The sequence below is a fragment of the Puma concolor genome, chromosome A2, assembly GCF_028749965.1.
Source record: "Puma concolor isolate L17-30 chromosome A2, mPumCon1.1.hap2, whole genome shotgun sequence".
Taxonomy (NCBI): Eukaryota; Metazoa; Chordata; class Mammalia; order Carnivora; family Felidae; genus Puma; species Puma concolor.
Genome location: NC_141668.1, coordinates 168,642,886 through 168,664,513, shown reverse-complemented (window position 1 = coordinate 168,664,513; position 21,628 = coordinate 168,642,886). Strand labels below are relative to the sequence as shown.

The 21,628-nt window shown below is 63.4% G+C and overlaps 1 protein-coding gene across 7 annotated transcripts in view; it reads left to right on the top strand.

The window, feature by feature from the left end:
* Positions 1-21,628, top strand: part of KDM4B (lysine demethylase 4B) — a 135,638-nt gene that overhangs the window by 81,699 nt on the left and 32,311 nt on the right. For all 7 annotated transcript variants that reach the window (XM_086699404.1, XM_086699403.1, XM_086699401.1 and 4 more), the window contains 3 exons: positions 844-947; positions 5,409-5,546; positions 21,425-21,621. In XM_086699404.1, coding sequence (XP_086555530.1) covers positions 844-947; positions 5,409-5,546; positions 21,425-21,621 — 439 coding nt within the window. The remainder of the gene's footprint in view (positions 1-843; positions 948-5,408; positions 5,547-21,424; positions 21,622-21,628) is intronic.

Here is a 21,628-nt window from a genome sequence, read left to right as displayed (position 1 = left end):
GGGGCCGAGAGAGAAGGAGAGAGAGAGAGAGAGTCCCCAGCAGGCTTTGCGCTGTCGGCACAGAGCCTGACGCGGGGCTCAAACTACTAAACCGGGAGATCGTGGCCTGAGCGGAAACCAAGAGTCGTCGGGTGGTTAACCGACGGAGCCGCCCAGGTGCCCCTGCACACGTTGTTATAAACCGGTTGTGTGGCATTCGGGGAGACAGAAAGCGTCCCCGGGCGGGAACTCAGACCCCCTCGTGTGTCACAGACGGTCAGGGGTGGACGCAGCCTTAGGCCGGGTCGGGTTGTTTGGCCCTTTGCCCGCCAGACTGAGGGCCTCAGAGGGCCAGTTGGCAGCTGGAGCCGCTGTCTCCTCGCCTGCCGTGGGGACCGTGTGTGCGAAGAGCCCAGGCAGAGCCCGTGCCCGCGCTGAGGCCTTCCTTCCTCTTTGTCCGTGACTTGCTTGTGTGGGGGGCACGGCCCGTGACTTCCGGTGTGAGCGCGTCCTTCCTGCGTCCCATCTCCCCGGCTACACCAACGCACTGGCTGAGCGACTGCGCCCGTGCGACGCGGCACGGGTTTTATTTGGGGGGTGCTCAGGGGGGAGGCCCGCACCCCATCTGTGACTTGGGGGGCACACTGTGTTGCACAGCTGGGCTCTGGGCTCGCTGACTGGGGGTCTGAGGGGCTGCCTTCCCGGCCACCAGCAGAGCACGTGGCTTTGCGACGAGGTCCTGTGCGTTTCATTCCCTCGGAGCCGGGGGCACCACACCCCGTGCCTGATTGGGGGAAGGCGCCGCCCACAGAGAGGCCTTCCCAGCGCCACCCGTCAGGCTGACACCCATCTTTTCTGCTCTAGGGTTCTTCCCCGGGAGCTCCCAGGGCTGTGACGCCTTCCTGCGGCACAAGATGACCCTCATCTCGCCCATCATCCTCAAGAAGTACGGGATCCCGTTCAGCCGGGTACGTAGGTGCTGCTGGGGCTGCTGGGGCTGCGGCTCAGGGAACCACCAACGTCCCGGGAAACTGGTTTCTCACCCCTCAAGAAGGTTCTAGAGCACTGGCAAGCCAGAGGAGAGTGGGTTGGCTGGGCTGGGCTGTGGTGGGGGGTGAGGATAGAAGAGGGGGGAGTCGAGTGGGGCCTCGCCTTGCCTCCCAGCCCCTCGCAGACCCAGTCCCTTGTCTGGTGGGGCTGGCAGCTGCCAGCAGGGCCCTGCAGGGTCAGGGTGGCAGGGGAGGGGCAGCTCCTGCCAGCTTCCCAGGAAGCCCCCGGAGAACCGGGCAGGCCTCTCCGCGCCCCCAGACGCCCCAACTTGGCCCCGATCTCTGGCCCCACCCCGTGGCCCACTGCACACATCCTTTGAGAGAAGGAATACCTGTTTGGAAATGATCTATCTGGCTCTCCCGCAGCACGAAGACTGCGAACTCATTCAATTTACTGCTCCAGGGGCCGCTCCGCTCGTCCGGGGAAAGCCTGTGATGCATGAGGCCTGAGGCTGGGGAATCTGGGTGGCTGGCGGGGACCCTGCGGGGGAGGGGTGGGGGAAGGGGGAGGCTGGGCCTTTGTCCGGGGCTCTGCCCGGGGGTGGGGCGCTTCCCCACAGACAGGCCTCGTGGACAGGATCGGCCGGGCCCGGCTCCCCGAGGGGGACGTGCCTGCAACCTTCCGGGCAGCCTCTGGGCTGGGCACCGAGGGCCAGCCAGAGAGGAAGAGGCTCCCGAGGGTCTGATTCCTGAAGGCCTCCCTACGAGAGCGTTTGTCAGGCGCGGGGGCAAGTTGCGCGATCGGGACCCTCGCGCCGCATTCTTGCCGCGAGCGTCAGCGAGTCGGAAATCGCTTCTGACATTTCGATCAAACCGCCTGCAGCCGTGGTGCTCAGGTCGGGGATTCGCTCTCGCTGTCGGGCTCGTCCATCAGACAGCGGGACGTTCTGCCGTGAGAGACACAGGGCTTCCGTGCCTTCCGCTCCTCCCCTCCTGGTTCCAGCGCCCCGGCTGTCAGGAGAACGGACACAGCCCTGCTGGCGGAAGTGAGAAGGACGTGCTTTCCCGCGCTCTGTGGAGAACGTCCTCCCGGGCGCCGCTTCCTAGAGGGAGATGCCGGCCGGAGGGGTGGGCTGGCGGGGGCACCCTCCCGTCTCCCGTGTCGCTGCCCACGTGGGCACTGCACTTTGTGTACGGAAGGCGGGGCCGCTGGCCTCAGAGGCCCCGCTCCCCTCACCCCTGCCCGGCCGTCTGCGGGGCCTGCGGGGCGAAGGCCGCGGCCGGGCCAGCAGGTAGCGGCGTCGGGCTCCAGATGAATGCCCCGTCTGGGTCCTCATCTGAATTCCTGGCAGCCCTGGGGGGGAGGGCCTCCCGCTCTCCGCTTATAAATCTTCGTAATGGTATTTACTTCTGGAAGAAAAAGCAGATCAATAGCAGAGCTTTTTAATAATTAAAAGTGTGTATTTCTGTAATCTGCCACGGACTTCCTCATTTATTCTGCGAGAGCTCGAGGAAGCAGCTGAATTCAGGCTTTCTCCATGACTGGCGTCTGGGGCTGGCATTCCCTTCACGGCTTGCATCCGTCATCCCAAGTGCCTTCTAATTTATCGTCGGGATAACGTTGACGGCTGTGACATGGAGGACAGACACTGCAGGCTCGAGATGAAGCCACCAGGATGTAGAGTTGGGTGACAGGAACATGATTTCCTTGCCATCCTCACGGAGTGCATTTGTTCTGGGCCTTGGTCTGTGGAGGGGTCGGCAGGGAGAGCGGGCTCTAAAGTCTGCCTGAGGCACCTGCCCGCGCCGGGCTCCCAGAGCCCTGCCTCCCAGGGACCCTGCAGTGAGCCCCCCCCCCCCCCCCGCCCCACCATGGGGCTCCCAGCCTGTGCCAGGCCCCATGCCTCCTGCCGGAGGGAGGGAGGAGGGCAGGCGAGGACGCTTGGAGGAAGAGGGGGATGGTGCCGTCCAAGGTCAGCTCAAAAACGATAAGAAAATCAGTAATCACATTCTAAAAGAAAAAAAAATTCTACATTATGATTTTATTTGCAACCCGTTTCACGCGATCCTGTGACAGGAGCCGGCCCAGAGCATCCTTGCTGTGGACGGGGGTTGCTGGGGCCCTGGGGACCCTGGGTGTTCTCTCTCCGCCCCCGTCTCCCGCCGTGTGTGCGCTCCATCCCCCACACGCCTGTCACTTGGACAGGAATTTAAAAATATAACTTAATGCACACTGACTTCCCTTGATTGGTGCAATTCATTACTTGAAAAGAAAAATATCTTCGTGTTCTTAAGGACTGGCTTTTCTCCAGGCTGTGTCGGCTTTGATTGATTTTTGACGCTGTGGTTGGCTTCTGGAAGTCTCCCGCCCCCCCATCTCCCGCCTGCCCCCACCCCCTCAGGGTTCGACTTCTTACGGGCTACTTAAACGAATTCAGCAAGTTTTACTATTCATCTCTCTGGAGGAATAAATAAAGATTAGCAAGCTCGAGCACTCCTCCAAAGCCACAGTAGAAAGATGAACAGCCGGGTAAGTGGGGCAGAAGGGGACACACGCACCCGTCCACCTCGGGGAGAGGCGACCGAAGCCGGGAGATGCTGCGGCCCACCCGCAGGCGCGGCGAAAATCCACACCCCCACCACCGGCAGCAGGGACGCAGAACGGGCGGCCGCTGCAGAAAACCCGCCGGGCAGCTGCCTGGGAACCTCCACCTCCTGCCCCCCGGAGACCCCGCAGGAACGCAAGCACACGTCCGTCCGTCCGTCCGTCCGTGTGCGCAGCCTGGAGCACAGCGCCCCCTGCAGCCGTCCTCGCCAGAGCCCCGCACCAGAAACAGCCCAGCAAGGGGAGCCGATGAGCAGACAGCGACGCGGCCACACGACGGAATACCCTTGGGGACCGGGAGGGTCCGAGGGCCTCGAAGACGCACCGAGGACAGAATCAGACACAGGAGCGCAGTCCGAGCGAGGCCGTTGAATGAAACCCTAGAAAGAGACGTACCCCCCGGTAACAGAGGCACATCTCCCAGGTTGGGGATCGTGGGCGGCAGGGGGCTGGCTGCCCGGCGTGGTCCGTTCCTGTGTGGGGCGCTGGTTACTCAGAACTCCAGACGACCTGTAACCACTCGGACTCTACATTGTCACTCCCTCGCCGCCAGCCTCGGTTTCCACATCCGTGGATTGGGCCACCAGCCCCGCCTGTCGTGTTCCTGGACAGGGAGAGAGAATAGTGCTCACGGAGCGAGGCCAGGGGTGCGGCTGCAGCCTCCACCTTTTTCCTCCAGGCCTGGGAGTGGAGGTTCCAGAAGCCTGTCTGGGCTCATTGTGGGCCCTCTCCCCCGTCACTCACACCCACCTCCTTGGTTTGGGGTCTGTTTGAGAGATCGGATCAGACCGTTTGAATAGTCTAGAGACGTCAGCTCATGTGACAGAGTTCCGACCTTGACATTGTGTCCTTACAACATGCTTATAACGTGTCATATAACATGTTTCTCACTGGGAAGGAGCCACCTCCCGGGATATGAGGGACGGACCCTGTCTTATGACGGCCAGAAGACCCGGGTCATTTTCCAGGAATGTTTTTATGCAGCTGGATGTTTTTTCCTCACAAGGGCTAGAAAGACCCTGTACTTTGAGCACACCCTGTCCTGCGCCCGAAGGGTTCTGCGGCTGCGGCCAGTGCTGTCTGCACCTCCTCACCAGCCCCCGATGCCGTATCAGAACGTGGACGGCAGACGGGACAGGGCCACCTACCTCCAGACCAGGAGACCCCTTCCGTCCCTGCAGCCGAGAGCGCCCAGAGGCATAGCATTGAATAGCCCCGTGTGTCTAGAGGGTGTCTTTTTTTTTTTAAGACTCTTTATTTATTTTGAGAGAGAGTGCTAGTGGGGGAGGGGCAGAGAGAGAGGGAGGGAGAAAGAATCCCAGGCAGGCTCCACACTGTCAGCACAGAGCCCAGCACAGGGCTCGATCCCGCGGACCTTGAGATCATGACCTGAGCTGAAACCAAGAGTCGGACACTCAACCGACTGAGCCCCCCAGGCGTCCGCCCCGCAAAAAAACAGAGCGTCTATCACCTTGGGGTACGCCACCCTGGGCTCCGGTGCGCGGCGGGCCACGGCAGAGCTCTCCTCCTGGCCACGGCCGTGCCTGCTGTATAAACCGTGTGGGAGATCGGCTGGGGCCCGTGCAGTGGGGCTACCCTCCACCGGGCAGACCTCCACTCGCTCCCGACGTCGGGGCTCCCTGGCCCTTGCTGGGAAGTCCTTGATCCCACGTGCCCCTGCTGTACTTGGCGGTGGCTCCTGGTGGCCTTGGCCACCAGCCTGGCCTGGGCCGGCGTTGCTTCTGGTAGGTGAGCCGAGCAGCGAATGCCATTCCTAACTTGGCCTCGCCCCTCAGCTGCTGGCTCCCCACTCACCTGTCCCTTTCCCCCCTCAGATCACGCAGGAGGCCGGGGAGTTCATGATCACGTTCCCCTACGGCTACCACGCCGGGTTCAATCACGGGTTCAACTGCGCGGAATCTACGAACTTCGCCACCCTGCGGTGGATCGATTACGGCAAGGTGGCCACTCAGGTAAGTGCCCGCAGGCCCCGTGACAGGGCCCCCGTGGCGGTCGGCCCCCCTCAGCCTACCCCCTCGGACCGGGGCCCCTGCAGCCTCTGTTTCTACTCGGCGGGGGCCTGGCCTCTCCATCCGGGTCTGTTTCCGGGATCCTCCGGGAACTCCTCCCCAGCACGTTCCTCGCCTGGAACGGACAGGGAGGCAGCAGGGGGCAGGTGGGCGGGTGGGTGGGTGTCCGCCTGGAGCCTGGGACCTGTGGCCGAGGGCTTTCCCTCCTGGCAGACTCTACTGTCTGGGCCCGAGGACTTCCTGGTGGTCTGGGCTGTGCATGGAGGTCACTGGGGGACAGGAACACACTCCTCTGATTCTCCTCCCGAGAATTTCCTGCTCTGTTCTAAGAGGGCCGGTTACTGGCCGACAGATTTGACATCTGAACTGAGTTCTTGTTCCCAAATGCCCTTGGCTCCACACGTACCCGTCTGTGTGGTTTTCATTGACAGCTCGAAGGGTGGCAGGTTCCTGGGAGCTGCTAGGCACAGGTGGGCTCGTGTCTACCTGCCTCCCTCCCTCCACTCGCTCCCTCGGCTCCCTCTGGAGCCCGAGACGGCTCTGGGAGCCCAGCAACGGGATGTACACATCCCGGACCCCTAGTTAGTGGGGGGTTGGAGCCTAGGAGGCAGCAAGGAGGGGCTGGTGGTGGGTGCACAGCTGCTTGGACCAAGGGCCTTCCTCCCAGGACTGCCACCGAGGCCCGAGGCCCCTGTCCCGGCCTCAGCACAAGATGGCAGTCTTCCCGTCAGGCTGGGCTCGGGCTCTGGCCCAGGGTCTTGGCCCCTCCGGCCTCTGCCCGCTGCAGACAGACCCGGTTACTCACGGCTCCCTAGTGCTGGGGGCACCCGGCACAGGAGAGTCCCCTCCGGCGAGGCCAACGCGGCGTGAAAATGGGGTGCCTCCCGCCAGGCTCCCAAGTGGGAGCCTGGGGGCTCCCCCGAGGAATTGCTTTTGGTTGCTTCCAAGTCAGGGCCCGGGACCAGGGCAGACGGTGCGTTTCCCACCAGATCCAGAAGTAGGGACCCGGTGGTGATGAGTGCGTGGCGGCTGGCCGCGTGTGGGTGTCTTGGCCGCGAGCTGAGAGCGTAACACGCACGCTGTCCGAGGTTCTGCATAACGAGGGGCGTGAGATGTTGCACAAGTACTCGGTAGTGCTGCTTATGTAGGCTGTGTTTTTAGATAGATTGGGTGAAACGAAATGTTAAAGTGAACGTCACCTGTTCCTTTTTACCGTTTGACCGTGGAGACCAGACAAACGAAGATCGCGCAGGTGGCTGCGTTCTGTTTCTGGCGGGCAGCTCGGGCCTCGACGAACTGGCTAACCTTTGTTCTTCTAACCCCCCGTGTCTCTAGCTCCGCGGTTGGAGTGCGGTTTAGAAAAGGACGCGGGCTTTGTTGGAAGGAGGCTGGAGAGGCGCTCTGGGGGTTTAAGTGTCGGGATTTTTAGCGGCGGGGGAGGGTGTCTCTGGCAGAGACACTGGCTTCGCTCAAAGAGAGACGTGTAAAGGAGCCATCAAACGTCCCGGGTGGGGGTGTGGTTCTGCGTGGACGACCGCAGGCCGCTGTGGGTGGTGAGAGGAAGCTCGGAGAATTCCAGGGGCCCTTGCGCAGAGCCCCTGCCGCGGCGTGAGCCGCGATTAAGTCGTAAGGTCTGGACGAGATCGCAGGCTTGTCCTCTGGAGGTGCTGTCGGAGCCGAAGCCACAGTGGGGCCGGCAGGGACTGCCCGGATATTAAAAGCAATCTTGGGTTCAGCCGTGTGTTCACAAACAAGTGACATTTGGGAAGTGCCGTCTTAGATTGGGCCTCCACGCTTACATTGCCGGGCGGCGTAGCGTGAAATTACCGAACAAGTGGAGCGCGGTGCTCCGCGCAAGCCGGGGTTCGGGCGGGCGGCCGGGCCCCGTGCCGGGCTCCCTCGCGGGGCCACCCCAGCTGCCTGGTCCTGTGGCGGGAAGGCGGGGGGGGGGGGGGGAGCAGCCCTTGGCCGTGGCGCGGCAGGCCCTGCGGTCCGGGACGTCAGCTCCCAGCCAGGGGATGGGGGTGGCAGTTTCGGCCTCCTGCAAGCCTCGCGGCCCCGTAAAGAGTCCAGTCCAGGCAGGAGAGGCGGCTGGCTGTACGGATGACCGCCGAGGCATGTCCGAGGCAGGACCTGGGAGGGGCAGGGAGGTTGTTCGGGTCAGATGGTTCTCGGGGACCTGCTACGTCCTTGGCCGCACTTTAGGGAATGGAGCGTGGGGCTGGGGGAGGGTTCTAGCATGATTTTCCTCAGCCAGGGCTTCTCCCTGCCAGCCTGAGCTGCCCACCCCCATCTCTGCTTGGGCCAGTTCCTTCCAACACCTTCCTCAGACCCCAGGGAGAAGCGTTCCCATCTTCCAGATTTTAGAGACTTTTCACTCGGTTCTCAGGTTGTTCCTCTTCTCCCAGGCTCCCTCCATGCTGGTGCACGAGAAACCCAGCTCTCGGGCTTGGCTGGCCTCTGTCAATGTCAGGAATTCATGTGCTTTCTCCTTCTAGAAGAGGGGTCTGCAAACCCGGGCCCACAGGCCAAATTTGGCAGGCTGTTTTTGCGTGGTCTGCAACCTGAGAACGGTTTTTACATTTTTCTAGAGAGTCGTGCAAAAAAAAACAAAACAAAACAAAACAAAACAACAAACCCAAAAAACAAAAAAAGTCACAAGAAGAACATACAGCACAGCAGTTCGGTGAAACCCAGATTTCCGGTTTATAAATAAAGTGTTATTGGCACCCAGCCACGCCCATTCATTGACACGTTGTCTCTGGCTGCTTCCGTCTGTGACGGCAGAGTTGGGCAGTTGTGACCGAGACCACCTGGCCTGCAGAACTGAAGGCCGTCGCCTCCCGGCCGTTGAAGAGCAGTGAGCTGTCCCTGGTCTCGAGGATCGATGGTGCGGGCGGGCCCTAGCCTTTCCTGCCAGCGCCGGCTCCGGCCGGTCAGGGCTGACCCGTTGCCTCCCGCGCCCTTTCCCAGCCCCCGGGGTCTCTGGCGTCAGAGGGGCTCCCCTCTCAGGCAGGCTGGCCTCCCGGCCCCGAGCACCACACCCAGCACCGCGGCGGCTGCCTCTGCCTCGAGAGCTTCCGGATGGGCCGGGGAGATGTCCTCCGGAAGAGCGTCACTGACCGGACCTCCCGTGGTGGAGCAGGAGGCCCAGGCCTCGGGTGCCGGTCGGCCCCCGCGGGCCAGACGGGCTCCCAGGTTCCTCCGGGCGGGAAAACCCCAGAGGAAGCCCAGGCTTTGCAGCCTCTTGCCAGAGAGCTCTAGGAGGGAGCTCCCCCGGGCCTCGCGGCCAAGGTCCGGGTTCGAGTCGACGCGGTGTTTCAGTGTCTGCCGTCCTCCGTGGTCTTCCTTCCTGAGCCGCTTGGCCGGCGCTAACGTTTCCCACCCATCGGCCTCCGGGAGGAGAGCCGCGAGGGCTGCCGGGACCCTCCCGGGCCCGCGCTGTGGGGGGACGGGCAGGAAGACGCCGCCTGCCTCTGTGTCCCACCCTCCTGCCAGTTTGTGGATCGCGCAGCCCCGTCACCGAGGCCCCTCGCTTCCCTGGCTTCCGGTCTCACGGGCGCAGGACGGGGGCTCCTCCTGGGCCGGAGGGTAGAAGGGGATGGCCCCCACCCACCGCACTGCCAGCCACGAGCGGCCAGGGTTTTGTGTAATTAAGGAGAACGCAGCTGGGGGGCCAGGGCGAGCGGAGACCGCTGAGTCCCTAGGGGCCAGGGCCGGGACTGCGAGGAGGGAGCAGCGGTGACAGGGACAGGGCCGGGGGGACTTCCTGCCCGCTCCACCCGCCCCGGCGAGGCGGGAGGACGGGGCCGGGCACTTTGAGGGAAGCATTCGGAACCCCGCTCTATGGATGGACGGGCGGGGTGGCGGCGGGGGTTGCCCGAACGTTGCTAGATGTTAGCTCGACGTGGTGGAGTTCGGGTCCCTGGAAAACGTATGCTCTCAACGTGTTTCTTTTTTCTTTCTTTTCTTCTCTTCTCTTCTCTTCCCTTCTCTTCTTTTCTCTTCTCTTCTCTTCTTTTTTTTACAACTCTTTTTCTTTGGAAAAACAAGCGTAGCTTTCCAGGGGAGGGGGGAGTGGTCTTGCCTTTCCTGGGTGCTTCCTCCGTAAACGCCCTGCAGCCGCTTCCAGGTTGGGCTGTTTGTCTTCGTGTTCCCGGTGGTTCTCTTGGTCTGTTTCATAAAGGGGAATTAGACACCAAACAGGGTTGCTCGAGCCCCAGCTCCCTCTCTCCCCTGCCAGATCCGAAACAAGGGGAGTGTGGAAAGGTATGTGCCAGACTCAGCATCCTGAGCGCTGCTGTGCTGAGGGTCCTGGAGGGAGCTGCACCTACAGGGAGAGGGTGACAGGTGGGCGGTGGGCCCCGGGGACCCCAGGACACTATGGGGCCTGTGCGCGGAGTGAGTGTGGGGCCTGTCCCCCACCCCACCCCCCACCCCCACCCTTCCCGGGTCACACGCAGCCCTTGCCGCGTCTGTTTTGAGCCCTGCCCTTCCTCGGCCGGACCCCTCCTCGGAGGTAGCACTGTCTCCCCTTTCCTTCCGTCTCTCTTCTTTTCTGTCTCCATCTCCAGCTTTACCGATGGCACCACCCTGCCTCAAGGTGACTCTGAACCTCGCGACCTCGCGAGGACCAGAGAGGTGAAGTGACTTTGCCAAGGTCACGGCAGCAAGAGGGCCGGGCCCAGAACGCCCGCTCCCTTCCCGTCTCCCTCCCCCCGCTTGGAGGCGTGCGCCTGTTGAGGGACCCCCTCCCCACCCGAGGGCGTCTCTACAGGCTGGTGGCCTCCTCCTGGCTGGGGTCCGGGGCTCGGCGGGGGCGGCAGAGTTGCCTCCCGAGGCCTGTGCTCCATTTCTAAGGACGCAATTCCCTGGGCACGTGCTCAGACGGGCAGGCTTTGTAGTGGGATTGCTGTCGGGGGAGATCAGAGGGGTGCGCCAGCTTCACTCGGAGAAGATAAACGCGCCCGCACCAGCCCTTCTAGGCCTGAGCTCGAATGAGCCCCACGGGGCCGCACGCCACGTTGGATTAGCTGAGTGCAGCCCCAACTGCCCCCGCGGTGGGCGGCACTGGGCGGGGCCTGGCAAGGGGCTCTCTCCCCCTCTGAGGTGGTGCCGGCATCGCAGACCGCCCCACGAGGCAGGTGCACAAGTTGACTTCAGATGAAACAGAGCGAGAGAGATTTGGAACCCGTTTTGAACGGCCGGGAGCCTGGGTGCGTGAACTGGGTCTCCGCCAGCTGTCTGGGCCACCCGCCTGCCGAGAGCTCAGCTTCCCCGGGAACTGTCGGCTCCCCCCAGAAGCATCTAGCGGGGGAGCGGCTTCTGCGGAGTGTGGAAGAGGGGAGAGGGCCCCCGGGCCCCCCAGATGCACTGCGTACAGGGGGCGGGGCCTCTTCCGAAGCCCCAGCCGGGGGCGCCTTTGTCTGCGTTACCGTCAGCCGTGACCCACCTTGCGCGGATTGGGTGCCTTCTGTGTGGGGAGCATGCGGCCTGCTGCAGCGATTATCCAGGGGCCCGAGGGGAGGTGGCAGGAGGCCGGGCCGGGGTGAGGGTGGGGGAGCGAGGAAGAGGGCCGGAGCGGGCAGCCGCGACCCGCCCGGGCTGGAGGTGGGGCCGGGCACCTGCCCTTCTGCGCCCCGCTGCCCCTGTGATTTATGGCCCCAGACAGGCAGGTGCGCGGGCCTCGAGGAAAAGTGCTGTGCGAGAGACGTTTTTCCCTCGCTCTTTCCCCGGGGCTTCCTGTCACTCTCTCCTCCTCCCGGTGCAGAAGTTCTGGGTGTTAGAGTCGCGAGGTAGCTCGGGACGGCCCCCAGGCCTCTCGGTTATCTCGTTTCAGATTCGACCGCATGTGGTGTCCTCCGTGGCCTTTGTCAGTGTGGTGGGAGTGTTCTGGGGAAGCATGCCTGGCACTGAGCGCCCAGTCTGTTAGTATCACCGCGTTGTCGTTGGCATTAGCAGGCTGGAATGGGAGACGGGAGGCCCCGGGCTGCAGACAGACAGGAAGACTCTCCGGGCCGTCCTGGTGGGCCAAGGTCACCCAGGTGGGCCCCAGAGAGGACAGTGACAGGTGAGGTTTCCTTTATAGAGAAAGGGGACGAGGTGTGCCACTGGAGCCCCGGCCTTGCCGGGGCCGCGTTGTGCCGGGTCCAAGGCCAGCGACCTTGCCGGCCCGGCTGGCTGTGGGGCGTGCAGGAAGCAGCCCCCGGTTGAGGACCGAGGGGAGCCCCGGGAGCCGTGCACCTAATTGTTTTGTTTATGAAGTGCTTCTGAGAGCTTCCAGTGGATTTCCTAATGAACTGGTTTGTTATGTCTGTTGCTGCAGCGCTGGTAATTACATCAGAAACAGGGGGCCGCGGCGTCTGTGAGCCGTCGCGAGCAGATGTGGGCTCCGTGGCTGGGTTTCTGCCCCCGTCGGTGGGCGTTTAACGCTTTGTGGTCCCAAGTGCCTAGTAGCCCGAGTGCTCTGGAAGGAGCGTGCCTGGCCCTCGCCTGGCCAGGCAGAGGGCAGAGGGCGGAGGCGGCGTGTGGGTTCGGGCACCCGGCTCTGCAGGGACGGGGAGCCGTCGGCCGGAAGACGGCCCTCGCTGGCCCGGCCTCACCACCTGGGGTTTGCTGCTTCTGAGGGTGCCCCGTCCTCGTGCGCGCCAGGGACCGTGCGGGCCGCTGGTCTGTCTGTGGCCGTTGGCTGCTGACCCGCCCGCCGGGCCCTGGCGAAGCTCCGCCCCGGTTCCTGACGTCAGGAGGCCCGGGAGCTGGTGCTGCTCCTGCTCCTGTGGCGGGAAAGTGCGAGGGTCCCCGTGCACGCATGCTGTTTGGGTCGATGATTTCATCGAACCGTGTTTAATAATTTTCCCCTCTAGGCCAGCAGCGCATCCTCTCTGTCCCGTTTGGCTCTTTCACACGAGCAGACTTTAATGTCTGTTCAATTTTTCAGAAGAGGTGGCCTCCGATTAAAGCTCAGTGCTATTTAAATTGGGGGAAACGCGGCAAACGGGACTCGGCGGGCCCCGAGGCAGCCTGGCCTCATTACTGTCTCGCGCACTCCGGTCATTTCCAGGGCCGCCCGGGTGTCCTGGGGCAGCCCCGGCCCAGACCGCCCACTGCTGGAGCCGCCAACAAGGGCGCCCGGCATTCTTCTGATTGCTGGCGGCCCTGCTGTGACGTGTCCACCTTTTCTGTGGCCGCGGTCGTGCCACGGGGAGCCCAGCACAGATCAGAGCGTGAGGCGGGCCAGGGATGCTGGGAGCGAATGGGGCAGCTGGGGGGCCAGAGGAGCTGGGGTCATAACACAGGCCCTCCCCTGAGGCTACCAGCCCTGTCGGCCTGGGGCGGGACCCTCGGGTCCGAATGGAGCGTATGCAGCCCTGCAAGCCTTTGCCAAGTGCCCCCCCCCCAGGCCCTCCCCCACCCGACTTCCGCCAGCATGGTCTTCCCGCTCAGCGGGGAGGTCCTCAGGGGACCTGGGCGCCTGCTGGCCTCGTGCCCTGACCGTGGCAGCCTCAGTCCCCATTTCCCCTCCTCTGCGAAACGGACGTTCCCGTATTAGTGTGGTGGTGACTTTGGTCTCACGTGTTGTCGGGCGTCCATCCCCGCAGGTGACCCTCTTTACTTCCGTGACCTCCCTGCTACCTGGGGACAAGCCGAGACGTTCTGTGGTGGGAGGGCCAGGAGGGGCATGCTGAGCGGTTGGTTTAAATCAGAATCTGCATCGGGGCGCCTGGGTGGCTCCATCGGTCGGGCGTCGGACTTCGGCTCAGGTCACGATCTCGCGGTTCGTGGGTTCGAGCCCCGCGTCGGGCTCTGTGCTGACAGCTCGGAGCCTGGAGCCCGCTTCGGGTTCTGTGTCTTCCTCTCTTTCTCTGCCCCTCCCCTGCTCGTTCTCTGTCTCTCTGTGTCTCAGAAATAAAGACACATTAAAAATCAGTCAGAATCCGCCTCTTAAAGAACGTGGACTTGCACACACGTGGGGTGAGGAGAGCCGGACGAGAGGAGTGGCATCACATCCCGTCCTCCAGAAACACGGAGGTGGTTTCCGTTAGCAGAGTCAGCTGAGGGAAGCGAACTTCACGCTCACTCACGCTGTCATCCCATTAGTTTAGTATGTGGGGGATTCTTTTTTTTTTTAAGGGGCCGATTCTGGGGTTTTTTAGCGTTTACTTATTTTTGAGAGAGAGAGAGAGACAGAGACAGAGCAGGCGAGGGGTAGAGAATCCTAAGCAGACTCTGGGCTCCGGAGTCAGCCCCGAGCCTGACGCGGGGCTCAAACTCAAGAGCCGTGACATCATGACCTGAGCTAAAGTCGGACGCTTAACCGACAGAGCCCCCCAGACACCCCAGTATATGGGGATTCCTAAGTATGGAGAAGATTGGAAACAACCTGGACACGGCAGGTCCCCGGCCCTTCCAATTGCAGGCATTCAGGGCCCCGTGTCCGTCGGGAGCGGTCAAGCTCCGCGCACGAGTTTTGTGTGTTTGCTCCCGGTGGAGCCCTCGGAAGCAGCTTTGGGAGGTCGCGTCTGGAGCCCGGCCCACAGAGACCGGCAACGCGTGGCCCAGGCTTAGAGGCGGAGGGGGGTGCGGACCATGGGGCTCCCGCAGGCCAGGAGCCACAGTGGCTTTGAGGTCACTGAGGACAGGCTGCGGAGGCGTGTGGCGGGGCCGCTGGTGGAGTCAGCACAGGAGAGAGCTCTCCTTTCGCAAAAACAGCGTCCGAGGAAGGTCTCGCTTTTGGTGTTTTTATTGTTGCAGTTTACAAAAGCACAGCGGTTTGCTTGCTTTCAGTCATTCTGCACGGGATCGGTGTGGCTGGGAAAGGGTGAGTCCTCGGATGGCGGGAACAGAGCACCAGGCCTAGGACTCAGATGCAGAGAAACAGTTGGGTGGCCCGGCTCCTGCCAGATGAGCGGCGTGGGGAGGGGCGGGAGGACTAGGCGGGGGTCTCGCTCCAGGAGCGGAAATGCGCCGACTGCTCTGCCAGCCCGGGCCGGGGGCCCTGCGTGCGTCAGCTCATCTGACACCCCTGCGGCGCGCGGCCGGCCTCCCCCCAGAAGGGTTTGCTGTAATGACATTCTGCCCCCTCCCCGTCTCTGTGGCCCAGACGTGGCGCCAGCCTCCCGAGGAAGATGTAGGGGTGTACTTCTGGGCCTGCGGGCTGACGCTTTCTCTACAGTTGGCAAAATGCTTGCAGAGGAGACCCTGCACCCGGCCGCACACACTCCAGCGCGCTCCCTAGCTGGCTGTGTCCTTGGCGGTGATGGGGAGCGGGGGGGGGGGGGGTGGCCTGTGTGGCGCCCAGTCCCAGAGGAGCCACGGGTCGCTGGCCGCCTGCCACCTGCTGACTCAGACCTGAGCCCGCCCTCCCACGTGGCTGGGCAGCATTCTGTGCGCTCTGGCGAAGGCCGTCGGGAGGGCCACGTCATGAGATCCTCTAAGTCGTGTCGGGCGTTAACGTTCGTTCCTGTGAAAAGGTTGAGTTTACTCCGCTTTACGGCCCAGAGAGGGAGACCCGGCGTCAAGGTTGTAGAGCTCGGTTATCATCAGGGTCTCGTGTTGCTGGTGGTTCTGGGAGTCCCTGCCGCCACGTGTGCCCTGAGTGCCAGGGGCTTGTCCCCTGTCCTCCCCCGGCCCACACAGCCCAAGCCGAGTGCTGCTGGGCCCCGAGGGCCACCCGCGCTGAGCCTGACGATATGCCAGTTTCTATTTTGTCACGCTCTGGGGAGAAGAAGCCTGTTCGTCCCCGCTTGTGGCCCCTGCTCTGATAAGCGGCGGCAGACCTCCTCCCTGTCCTGTTTTCTCATTTTCCTCGGACCCCGCAGCAGATCCTGGGAGACCTACGCGTGAACGTCAGGCTGTTTGATGTGTCAGGCTTCCAGCCTGGGGTGACAGCCTCCCTGCTCCCGGCTCGGTGCTCAGATTAGGCCCGGGGCCCCTAAACTCCACGGTCGTGACTCTTGTCATTTGTCATCTGGAAGTGACAAGAGTGCTTCTTGTTGAGCCTCTGGCTGGTGCTCTCAAGATCCCCGGCCTTCTGTGACAGAAGTCATCCCCTGGGGGTGACAGAGGCCTGTGCTTATGGGACAGAAGGCTCCATGTCGGGGGGCACTGTGTCTGGGGACCAGCTGGGGCCCTGGCTGGGCTCCTGCTGCCCCTCCTGCCTTCTCTCTCTCCTCTCCCCCCACCCTCTCCCCTCCCCCACCGGTGCTCTCGGGGACCTTGGCGAGATGTCCGTGAGACTCAGTCCCCGGGTGGGCGCAGAGGCATCGCGGCCTGGCCCTCCCCCAGGGTGCTTATGTGGAGGGGCCGGATGAGGAGAGGGCACAGTAGGTGAGTGCTCCCAGCGACCAGGGAGGGGGGATGGGGCCCTGCTGTGCCCTCTGTGCACCTGTCTCCTCACGCGTTTTTATCCCCACCCCATCGTAGCCAGAGCTGCTGAGGCCAGGTACCAGCGTGCGGCGACACCTGACCACTTCGTCCCTGTAGCTCAGAGCACACAGTAGTCCGCACGCAGGAGATGGGGCTCTCTCTGAGCTGTGAGTCCGAGACCCTTTTGCTCTGGGTTCTTCTGATGGCTTGCGTTGCAGATTCGAACCTTGGTGCCTCTCTTTTTAAACATCCTAAAGCCTTAGGAAGTTAAAGGCCCGTAAAGCACAGGTCCACACCGGGTCAGCTGTTCTGAAGGCTGCAGGCGGCTTGCCGCCAGCCCTGGGGTGACGGGAGTCCCTTGGGGAAGCCACTCCCGCGACTTGGGCCTCGTGTGATGTCTCTGCTGGTAGGTGTGGCACCTTGGGACTGATTCGGGAACAAAACCCCACCCGCACGCCCACCACCCCAGAGGAGAGGAGAGAGACCCGCCCCGAGGGCTCCCTTCCTCTCATTTTCTGCCATTTGTCTGTACTAGGAGGGGACTCAGAGCCCCCAGACAGCACGGGGCGGGTCCTGCCAGGCCCTCCGAGGCCCTTTCGGTCTCTGGCGGGTATGTTTCCCCGGTGAATGGCCAGCTCGGGTGACAGATATGGAGGGCAGGGGGCCCAGAGAAGACGGAGCCTGAGGCCAGGCCTGTGCGCACCAGGCTCTGGGCGCTTCCTGGCACCCGGCGAGAGCTGGATTCCGGAAGCAGATGGAAGGGGGTGTGCAGCCTGCTCTCCTCGGTATGAAGACCAGGACCGCAGTAAGTCCTCACGAGGACGTCCGTCTTGGTCAGCTCGAGCTGCTGTAATGAAGTACCGTGGGCGGGGCGGGGGGGAGGTTATAAACAGTGGGAACGGGTTCCCCACACTTGGGGAGACTGGACGTCTGAGACCAGGGACCAGCGGGGCTGGGCTCGGGTGAGAGCCGTCTGGCAGATTGTGGACAGCTGCCTTCTCGCCGGACCCTCGCGCGGAAGAGGTGGGGACAGGACGGGGCGGGGAGTAGGGGACTCCGTTTCACTGTAGTTACCTGCTGACGTCCCCGTCTCTGCTTGCAGTCGCGTTAGGGGTTGGGGCTTCAACACGAGAACTTGGGGCGGGGGCGGGGGGGACACAACTCTGTCCATAGCACGGAGTCTGTGGTGGCTCCCCCGCGGGTCCTTCGGCCTCAGGCTACCTATAAAGGTCGCCCTGCCCCCTACATCAAGGGACGGCACGCTTCCTGTAAAGGGCCCCACAAGGTCTGTGTGGGACGGCCCCACCCTGCCGTCAGAGCGCCCGCACAGCCGTGGCCGCAGCCGCGTGCCAGGAAAACTTTATTCACGCACAGGTGGGGGGCTGCGTTTGCCCACCCTCGCCTTAAGGGACACACCTGCCCAATAAAGAGATTTAGGAAACTAAGCAGCTTGGTCGGCGGGTCGTTGGGCCCCACGGTTGAAAGGGCCCCGGTAGGTGTTTGACGAACGTCCTTGGCTTGTTCTGAAGATTTTTGGTCGTGATGGCGGCTTCAGTGTGCTTGGGATTGCGCGTAGCGTGACTCTTGAGATGACGGATCTCTCCTGAGGATGGTTCTGCCACTTAAATGGTGTCCTGGCCCGACGGGCGGCCCTATCTCGTTGCCCAGGACTGTTGACCAGCCTGCTTACAGTTCTGGAGTCGAGCCCGGCTCTGTCTGGATTTCTCACTTCCTTGGGTGAGATCCCTCGGGGGTAGGAGGTGGGGCTGGCGGCTGCTGTCCCCACCAGCCTGGCCTTGGTCAGGGCAGGCTGGGCAGGCCTGTCCTCGGAGGGGTTCTGGTTTTGCGAGGGGGGGGGCACTGTCTCTCCTCTGCTGTCGTTTCGCAGCACGCATTTTGCCTGCGTTGCGGGAGGGCCACCGCACGTACCGCGTGAATTAGCTACAACCCGGCTCTGGGAGGCAGGCTGTCGGGCCCCTCTCGATGTGAGGCGTCGTCAGGGAACCAGGTTCCGCCCGCGGGTATGGGCGGTGTCCACCCTGCCCCAGCCCACACTGTGCCTCTTGGCTGCCTGCGGGCCGATGGAGGGTATGAGGGCACAGGCCGAAGCCACGGGTGCCGGGCCCAGTGCGGGGCAGGGAGCCCAGGATCGGGGCGAGGCGCGGCAGCCTGTGCGTGGACGGGAGGCCGACCCCAAGGCAGGCAGGTCCAGGGTGGGGACCTGCAGGTCAGGCAGCTGTCTGGGAACAGACCGTTGGTGGAGGCTGGCAGTGGGGGGGACCCCGTGCCACAGTGAGTCTCTGCCCGCCTCCCCCACCCCAATTCCCGCCTCTTGCCTTTGCTTCCTCCTCGGATCCCAGATGGCCCCGCCTGGCACTGATGCAATCCCCAGCCACACTGCCTTGGCTGATTAGGGCAGGACAGGTGCCACTCAGCGAGCTAGTGACTGAGCCCTGCTCCGCACAGAGCCCCTCCACGCCCGGTTCTGGGGGCTGAGGGCTGTGGGCCCTGACCGTGGTACGGGAGGCCCTGGGGCGGGGCCTCGGACCCGGAGGGGGCCCCTCAGACCTCCTCCCCCGCATCGGCGCCCCATTTCTCATCGGAAACTAACGACACGGCCAGCCCGTGACAGCCGTGTGACAGCAAGCACGCTCTCTCTGTCGCCGGCGCCGACGGGGGGCCGCTAACTTGGGGAGCTGATGCGAGAGCAGCAGAGACCGTCTGCTTGAGTGACTCCAGCAGATCCTTGAAAACGCGTGTCCCAGAGGGTTTGGGGGAGGGACGGGGGCCGGAGGGGGAGATCGAAAACGAATAGGGCCGTTTGCTCCGGGCCTCCCGCCCCGGGCCCTGTTCAGAGGCTGCCCGAAGCTCCTGCCCCAGCCCCCTCCCGGGTCACCCCGGCAACGCCAAGCCTCTGCGCGTGCTCCCCGCTGGCCACAACGAAACAGCGGTGTGTGATGGTCCCACGGGGGCCGTTGGGGGGCTGGCACGTTCAGCCCCAGGAAGTCGCTTGTGAGGAAGAGCTGAGGTCCCTTCGTTGGCCTTAGCAGCCTTGTCTCCCTGTGTGGTGGGCCGACGGGAGCCCGTGGGTCCGTGGCACCTGCTCCCGAGCCCGGCTGTTCCGCCGTGGAGGTGACGTGGCCGTGTCCTGAATCCCAGCGGCTGTCATCCCCTCCCTGGGTCCCGCTGCTTGCTCCCCGGATGCCCGTCTGCTCCGCTCTCCGCCCCCGCCGGTGACCAGCCCCACCGTGGCCAGAAGCGGGCCGGACTCCAGGCCGCCAGGCAGTGCTCCGTGGAGCACATCCACGTGTCCCCCTCCGTGCTGCACACAGGTGCTTTTTCTAATTACTTAAGGAGAAGCGATTGCAAAGCCACTCGATACAAATCCCTTAAGCTGCTGTTGATGGTGACTCTGGGGAGGCTGCGGCCGGGCCAGGAATCTGAAACACGGGCACCATCTGTGCTCCCGCCACCGCGAAGCCAAATTGTACCGCCAGCCCTCCTCTCCTGCACAGTTTTTCATTAAATGAATTGCGTTTGCTGGGAATCGCTTGTCCACAAATGGTCCCTCCTGCTCAGCGTGGCGAGGTTATCGCTGTCCCCGAGTCCGCGCTCCCGGTTCCAGCCCCGGGGGGAGTGGGGGGTGGGGCCTGGGTCCGCAGGAGATTCCTCTGGAAGTTTCCCGAAGCCCCTCCTGCAGCCGCACGGCGCCCACCTCAGATCGGGGGTCCTCCACGTTCCCTGCTTCCGGGGCAGATCGAGGGCCCTTGGAAGGGGAGGCAGTTAGCTCTCTTCCTTCTCACCGTCGTTTCCGTTGAGAAAGCGGCGGTGACGGCGACACGGTTGTAAAGGGAGGGCGAGATGTGTGTTTAAAATGGAAATAGGTTTTAAGCCACGGTTTCGGAAACGGGCTTCTCCTAAGCCCGTTCATTTGACGGGGGGGGGCAGAGAGGGGCAGGAGTTCAGAGTCCGAGCCACAGGGGCTGCGGTGGATGTGCAGGTGTCCCTGGGCACGTATGTCCCCGAAGGGTGGCTGCAAGTGCAGCACCCCAGGGTCACGTCCCCCCCCATCCCCGAGGTGCCCTAGGCTGCCTGCTGCGGGGGCCGGTTCATCTTCAGAGTCTAGACCAGTGGGCCGCACACCAGGGCCTGTGCCACACCCTGCCCTTCGCCTGTTTTCCTAAATCAAGTTTTATGGGTGTGAAGCCACCTCTGTTCACTTACGTGCTCATCTGTGACGCTCCTGAGCTCCAGCAGCAGAGTTGAGAGGTTGTGGCGGAGACGGGGCAGTCCACAAAGCTGAAGGTGCTCACTGCCTGGCCCTCTGCCGGCTCTGCCCTAGACCAGTGTCCCCTCCGTTTCTCTCCCTTGTGGCAGTAGGATGATTTTCCAGCCCCATCTCGGTCTCATCCCGCAGGTAAGTAGGAGACCAGGGCTGCCTGGATTCCTCCTCTGCTGACTGAGGAGGGTCATTGGCTCACTGGGCAGAGCCCAGCTTCCGGAATCTTCGGCTGGCTTTTCTGGCCAATGACTCCCCGAGGTGTTAAGTGTCCCCGGGACACCTGCGTGCCTCCCGCACGGTGCCCAGCCCCGGGGCTTATGCTGTGACCTGGAGGAGAGAGAGGCTCCAGGAACATGTGGCCTGTGGGAGTCGTTCAGGGCCCAAGAGGGACGGGTCTAGACAGCAGAGGAGGGGTCAAAAGGGACGCCATTTCAGCCTGTCTTTGCCACACTCGTTTGCCCCAGCGCTCGAAGCTCCCAGACACAAAGGACCCTCCGGCCCAGGCAGCGTTCCTCCAGGCCGCCCGGCACACCGTGCCAGCCCCCTTCCTCAGCCGGTGCTCTGTGTCCGAGGTCTCGCCACCCCGGGGCCGGCTGCTGAGCCTCCGGGTCCTGGCTTCCTCTCCCCAAACCCACGAGGCAGGGATCGGGACCGGCCTGTGTGTGTCCTTGGGCACCCTGTACCTGCTCGGAACCACTTGTGTTTCTTTTTTTGCGCTCGGCCTTTTGGGGCTGACAGCTCTTCCCTCTTCCTTCCTAACCTTTGGAGTTGCTGCTGTTAGGAAGCATTTCTTGTGCATTTTTACCCACTTGGGGGCTCGTGTGTCCGACAGGAGGGAGATTTTGCTTAAAGCCGACACCTGGGCGGCCGGAAAGTGGACCCCCGTGGCCTCGGGCTCCTTAGCTGCGTCTCTATGCCTGCTGACCCCGAGGCCCCCACAAAGGGTCTGCTGTCCTGTCCCTGGACCGTGTGCTGGGCGGTGGCCGTGACCCCACAGGGGCGGGCCAGGGGCTCGCACTGGAGGGCACGGCTTCCGCCCGACACAGAAAGGTACCGTTTTGTGTCTGAAGGTAGCAGTTCTAGAGAGGAGAGGGCCGAGGCCGTTGTCACCCCCGCCTTTGTTCAGCTCGCTGGCCACGGGCTCAGCGGGTCTCCCCTCCCCGCCCCCCAACAGTGCACGTGCCGGAAGGACATGGTCAAGATCTCCATGGACGTCTTCGTGCGCATCCTGCAGCCAGAGCGGTACGAGCTGTGGAAGCAAGGCAAGGACCTCACGGTGCTGGACCACACCCGGCCCACAGCCCTGAGCAGCCCCGAGCTGAGCACCTGGAGCGCCTCCCGGGCCTCACTCAAGGCCAAGCTCCTGCGCAGGTGAGTC